This window comes from Octopus bimaculoides, chromosome 8 (genome assembly GCF_001194135.2).
Source record: "Octopus bimaculoides isolate UCB-OBI-ISO-001 chromosome 8, ASM119413v2, whole genome shotgun sequence".
Lineage (NCBI taxonomy): Eukaryota > Metazoa > Mollusca > Cephalopoda > Octopoda > Octopodidae > Octopus > Octopus bimaculoides.
The window spans coordinates 72,444,666-72,451,712 of NC_068988.1; the positions used below are offsets into that span (position 1 = coordinate 72,444,666).

At 35.5% G+C, this 7,047-nt stretch overlaps 1 protein-coding gene across 2 annotated transcripts in view; it reads right to left on the bottom strand.

Annotated features, from left to right (window-relative positions):
* The window catches only part of LOC106872647 (integrin beta-3), an 82,904-nt gene that overhangs the window by 23,808 nt on the left and 52,049 nt on the right, over window positions 1-7,047 (bottom strand). For both annotated transcript variants that reach the window (XM_014919709.2, XM_014919708.2), the window contains 2 exons: window positions 2,366-2,440; window positions 422-604 (listed from right to left, as the gene is read on the bottom strand). In XM_014919709.2, coding sequence (XP_014775195.1) covers window positions 422-604; window positions 2,366-2,440 — 258 coding nt within the window. The remainder of the gene's footprint in view (window positions 1-421; window positions 605-2,365; window positions 2,441-7,047) is intronic.

Here is a 7,047-nt window from a genome sequence, read left to right on the forward strand (position 1 = left end):
ACATATACATATATACATATATATATATACATATATATACATATATACATATATATATAAATATATATTTATACATACATGTATACAGATAGATAGATAGATAGATAGATAGATAGATAGATAGATAGATAGTAAAAGAAACAGAGACAGAGAGAAAATAAGTGACAGATAGAACAGTCATGTAAATAAATATGCTTACAGGGACAGACACAAAGGAGAGAGCAAGGAAGAGAGAGATAGAGAGAGATTTAAACAGAAATAGAAGCAAGAAGGAGAGCGGATAAAAGAAAGACAACCTGGAGTGTGAGAGAGGAGAGAGGGAAATTGTGAGAAAAAGATTTGCAATTGTACTTGATTTCAAAAATAAAATAATCAATATTTAAAATCTCCATGTAACTAAGAGCAATGAAACAGTACTTACATCATAAACATTTTGGATAAGATTGATAATATTACCATCGGAGTTAAATATACCAACTTCGGAACCATCAAGCATTTTCTCTAAAACACGATATTTTGGTGCGATTTCTTCTGTCACGGCAAATATAACATTTACTTTCTCCCTCATGATATGCCGGTTGAGCTGAGATATTGAGACAAAATCCTGAAAAAATATGTAGCATAATTAAGACTGAAACGGCTGATGTTTGACTAGGTAGAGCGATAAACAAATGTGTAGCAGTATTTAGTTACATTCGCTCGGTGTCTACTTTCAGCATTCTGAGTTGATAAACATAAGTAAATGTAAACTAGTGGAATCAATTTAATGAACTTTTCCTCTCGTCCGAATTGTCGACCTTTCGGTCAATATTGAAATCATTATTGTATGAACTTATTGGGCAGTGAGATACCAAAATTGTTAGAGGTTTGATTGACTGACGTTATTTCTTCAAGCTCATTTCCTTCTGGTTTCAAATCCCGTCTTTCATCTTTTCGAAGTTAAAAGTACAGAGGTCGACGGGTTTAACCCCCGCCCCTTAAAATGACCGCTTAAGTCAAAAATACTTATTTCAAGAATTAAGAGTATTTTTTCATCTCACTACATTCTTTTATCAAGTCTTTCCAGGGTCGATTTTACCAATTTTTTACATGAAAATAATTACTAATATTCTAACCATCATTTAACACGTCTCTGCTTTCTCCGTTGAATCGTCTGCCTAATCGAAATAAAACTATAGCTTAGACGTTGAAAAGTATTTGTATTCATCTCGTGTATTAAGCTGTACTGGGAGATGTGTGGAGTCTGTAGCCGAACAGGTCCACACACACTTCCAAAGGGTTAACTTGATACGAGAAGAGAAGAGAAGCGAAACCTAGCTGTGAACTTATTACCACCCTACAACGATTCTGCTCTCCATAATATGGGTCTCAATCCTGTAGTATGTTTTATAATGATGATTTTGTATTCTTAGTGTTCGCATTGTAATTTCAACTTGAATTCATTCATACAACCTCCGCTTACTGTTATTTCACTATGAAACATCACTCTTCTGACGACTCATTTTTAACAATCTCTCCTCTTCTCATCACCCTCGTCGTGTTCAAACGTTTAGACCCGCACTAATTGATATGCCTGGTCATTTATTCCTCTTTCTCCCTCCCTCTCTCTCTTTCCCTCTCTCTCTCTCTCCCTCTCTCTCACTTTCTCTCACTCTTTCTCTTTCTCTCTGTTCATGTCTTTCAAGTGTTGACTTACAATGATTCGAGAAGAACAATAGTACCATCAATAAAAACGGTCTCAGAGGGCTTGCGAAGGCACTGGTCACTACTCTTTCCTTCAGACCCAGCAGAGAAGCAAAATTCTATAACTCTTTCCTCTTTAAATTCTTTAAGGTTTTTTTTTTTAGATATAGTTGCGTATCCTGTCACCAGTATTGTGTTCATATTCAAGACATACAACTTTTTCAAGATCATTTACTTTATCTTTCATATCATTTACTATCGTCCACAATCCGAATGTGTCTATTTTCATTACCCTTTCAGAATAACGAGAATAATTCTACAATAATCTTATATTAGACAATTATTGCAGATCAACGATATTTGCGGTGAGAATAAGAAACCTCTTTCGTTGTGGAGTTTTACAAATGAGTCTGTCAATTCCACTTCTTTTAGATCACTTCAGATCCATGTTCACTTAATTCTAAAAAGTGGATTAATAAGATGCTCATAGCCAAATATACTATATGTAATAATATTGATATCTCAAGTACGTAGACATCAGTAAAAAGTTTGTTTAATAGCTATTTTTCATTGGGCTTTTGGTTTATTTAAATTGTAAAATGCATGCAGTAGGAACTGGGTTAACAATTTAGATTTAACTTCTTTACATCGACATGTCCAAATGAGAGAAAATTTATCGTACCATATGATTCCTTACGTAGTTTCCAGCTTCATTCAAATGACATTTTTCATCGTTGGGAATCACAAGACCAGCCACCTGAAAAACATTTTCTATTATAACCTGAAAATATGTTGACATTCATTTAATAATCATTTACGAGATATTATTCTATATTGGCATTCCGTCGGTTACGACGACGAGGGTTCCAGTTGATCTGATCAACGGAACAGCCTGCCGAGCACCCCACAGACACGTGTACCCTTAACGTAGTACCCAGGGAGATTCAACGTGAACACAGACTATGACAAGGCCAGTCCTCTGAAATAAAGAAACTACTCATTTTGTCTGCTGAGTGAACTGGTGCAACGTGAAATAAAATGCCTTGCTCAAGGGCACAACGCGTCGCCGGGAATTAAACTCACAACCTTGTGATCGTAAGCCGCATACCCTAACCACTAAGCCACGCGTTTTCACATTATTCTATATTATACAATAGACAACCTATTATAAATTCTACCCTATGAATATGACCTTATGACATTTTTCAGACACCTCCTCTCTAGACCAATTCTAGCAGCATTCGCATACTGATATTCTACACTGCTCCACATCTGAATTTCTAATACACCACCTACGACTTTCACCCTTCTATAAGTAGAGGGATACTGCGGTAAAACAGACCCTTCCTTAGGTATAAGGATAAATTGAAGCAGTCACTAAAATCTCTACATCTTAATTTGACATCATGGGAAAGTTATTGCCGCGATCGATCTGCATGGCATAAAATCTGTCATGATGCATCAAAACAATTTGTGTTGAAGAAATAGAATAAAAGAATTATACCCTACCATCAACAGACACATTTGCTCAATCAAAATCAAGATCATCACTATCCCCAATGTGACTTCATATCAAAATCCATACCTGAACTCAAATTACATTCATGCATCTATCGTAAATAGATGCAGCTGCTTTTATTTTTAAAGTTGTTTTTTTCATTTTTGCTTTTCTTGTTTTTTTAAATCCTTTCCTCCAAACACTCACACATCGAAATCGACCATCATTATAATTATTATTAGGGCGGCGAGCTGACAGAATCGTTAGCAAGCCGGGCAAAATGTTTAGCCGTATTTCGTCTGTCTTTACGCTCCGAATTCAAATTCCGCCGAGGTCGACTCTAACTTTCATCCTTTAAGGTCAATAGAATAAGCACCAGTTGAGCACTGAGGTCGATGTAATTGACTAGACACCTTCTCCAAACTTCCTGACGTTGTGTCAAAATTTTTATTATTATCATTATTGTTGTTGTTGTTGTTGTTGTTGTTGTTGTTGTTGTTCAGTAGTCATTTTTGTCACGTGCTTTCACTGCATTACCGAGCACAGCTCTGTGTGCCTTGGGTATGTGCTGTGGTTTGTTGTGGTACTCTTATTTTTACTGTATTGAAAGAGTTTTATGTAGGATGTGTGCGGTGCTTAGTAGTGCTATTTTCTGTATGTTATATATATACTTGTCAGTCCTAGTGATTTTGTTATGTATTTGTCTGAATATTTTTTATCATACCTATTACACCTACTATGATAGGAATTGTTTCTGTTTTTAGGCTCAACATTCGAGTTACCTCTTTTCCAGATCTTTGTATTGTGAAAGTTTCTCCGTTTCTTTTAGAGAAACGTTATCATCTTTTGGTATTGATACATCGATTAGAAAGTATTCTATTCTTCGTGATCTCTAACAACTGTATTGAGCCTATTGGCCTTAATTTCTCTATCTGTGTGTATTGGCACATCCCACATAGGTTTGCTTTCTCATTTTCTGTGACCTTTTCTTGCGTGTGCCTATACTATCTTTTTCTTGTTGTTATTCCATAGTGTTAGCATAGTTTCCAGTATATATAGGTCCCAAGTCTGTCGTGTTTGTGAATATATTCCTTCTTAGCCAGGACTGAGCAGCCAGAGACAATATGATTTATTGTTTCTCCTCCATCACCTCACATTCTGCAGTTACTTGTATTTATTTTCATTGTGTCTTTTGGGGGATTTCTGTTGGGAAGTTTTTGATCTTATGCTGCAGGTAAAAATCCTTCAGTTTCTGCTTTGAGTCCTGAAATTCTTAGCCATTGTTGGAATTTTGCTTTGTCTCTTTCTTTTCTGTTTGGCTTATCCCAATATTTGCCATGAAGGGGCTTTTCTTGCCATTGATTTATCATATGTTGCTGTTCCAGGTTTAGCTTGGATTTCAGTTGTTTTACAGCTTTTTTTTATTTCTTCTTTTTCTTCATAGTTGTTAAGTACTATGAGATTTTTTTTAATTTATCAGCTTCCTTAAAGCCAGAAAACAGTCTTTATTTTAGTTCATGTTTTGTAGCTATTTGTATTAGTCTTTCTTGCTTCTGAAATAGGACTGGCCGGCCAGTCCTGGCTAAAAAGGAATATATTCACAGATACGACAGAGTTGGGACCTATATACACAGGAAGCTATTCCAACACAATAGAATGACAACAGAAAAAAGATGGTATAGGCACACCCCAGAACAGGTCTCTGAAAATGACAAAGCGACCATATTCTGAGATATGCCTATATAAACAGATAGAGAGATCACGGATGAAGACCGGATGTAGTTGTCAGAGATCAACTAAACAATGCCTTCTAATCGGCGTATAAATCCCAACAGATGACAATATATCTTTAAAAGAAACGAGACAATCTCAAAATACAAAGAACTGGAAATAGAGATAGCCTGGATGTGGAGCCTAGACACAGAAATAATGCCTATAATAATAGGTGAATTAGGTATGATTAAAAACATTCAGACAAATACATAACAAAAACTCCAGGACTTATTTAAATATATAACAAATATATATATAGAAGGTTTAGATTTAGATTCAAGATTGAATATGGTACTAATGTTTAGGCACCAGAATATCGTATGGTATGGTATTATACAAAAACCATTCCAAAAGGATAGGTGGTCAAAAAATCAAAATAAGCAACACGGATTTCAAAGATGATTGCAGTACGCACGTTTCATGCTACTCCATTTATTTAAGTAATGCGAGCATTACATTAAATGCAATATGAAGAGCAATCTTCAGCTGCACGAAAATGCAGAAAATTACAGTAGAATAGACATATTATAATTGTGGCAGCATTTCAAATCCAAGTGGGAGAAAGAATACATAAAAATCCAAGTGGGAGGAAGAATACATGAATCCGTCTTGACATAGCCGAGTCTATCAGGCTAGTAATTGATTCTAGACAAAAGTTCTGTCTCTGATTTTTTTTGTCTCTTATCTAGTGGTGATAGCATAAGGGACAATTACTTCTAAGGAAAGGGAAGGTGTAAGCAGTATGCATGGACATGGCTATAAAAGTATTAGATTATAAAGGTTTCCCTGGTCAGAGTGGTACCAGGTCATTTTACTACTATCAAAATGTTGAGGAATTAAAACCCTAGGTATATGGGTCAAATAGGTTATTTTCCTTTAGTCTGAATAGAGTATCAGTATAGTTATACAGATAACAATAGTTATACAGATAACAATAGTTATACAGATAACCACAGCACACACCCAAGGCCTACAGAGCTGCGCTCGGTAGTGCAGTGAAACCGCGTGTAAAAATAAGACTACTGGATAATAATAATAATAATAATAATTATTATTATTATTATTATTATTATTATTATTATTATTATTATTATTATTATCATTATTATTATTATTATTGAATCGTTTATTGGCCACAGAGGCTTACATAAAATTACATTAAGAGACATACAACATAAAAGACAAAGACAGGACAATACAATGAGTTTTACAACGTGTAAACAATATAATAATTAAAATTAAACAATTTAAAACTCCCAATAGAGGAGGCACATTAAGGACCTCGTGAAAAAACCCACAAAAGTCACAGGTGCCTGAACAACAGGGTAAGAGCCCTTCTCCTTTTGTTTACAGGTGCACGCTCAGAATTGGTCCTTTCACACTAGCCATTCTTCCAACATTAATAAATGTCCTGATGCAGTACCAGGCAGTGGATCTCGGGGCTTCTGATCGTAACTGATTGGAAGTGTTATCATGTACACTGTTTTCTCTTCGTATAAAAGATGGGCTACAGCAAATATTCTGCTCAATACCACAGATTTGCTTATCAGTTGCTTGACCTTAACCAATTGAGCATGTCTCTTAGTGGCTGATGATGTGTGCATAGGGGCAGAAGTAGTTAGGGGGCATCATAGCTGAGAGGAATTCTGTGGGGTTTCAATAATTCACGACTGGAAACATCCTTAAACAACTCTTATTCAAGGACCATTTGAGCGGGATGGGCTAGACCTGAAGAAACTTCTAACTAAGCACTACCTGCAAGGTCAAGTGTTGTTTATATTGATATAAGATCACCATGTCGCGCGATGCATGTGCCTGATGTACCCTTATCAGACGGGTAGTCATGATAGGTATACCATGCTTCGGATATTTTACCCCAGTGTCACTTTGATGGCATGCACTGCTCTCTCACTCAATCATAATAATAATGATGATGACGATAATAATAATAATAATAATAATAATAATAATAATAATAATAATAATAATAATAATAATAATAATAATATTCCAGGGAGACACGCTCTCTCCACTCCTGTTCTGCCTGGCACTCACACCTTTAACAGAATTGCTAAATAGAACTGGATGCGGTT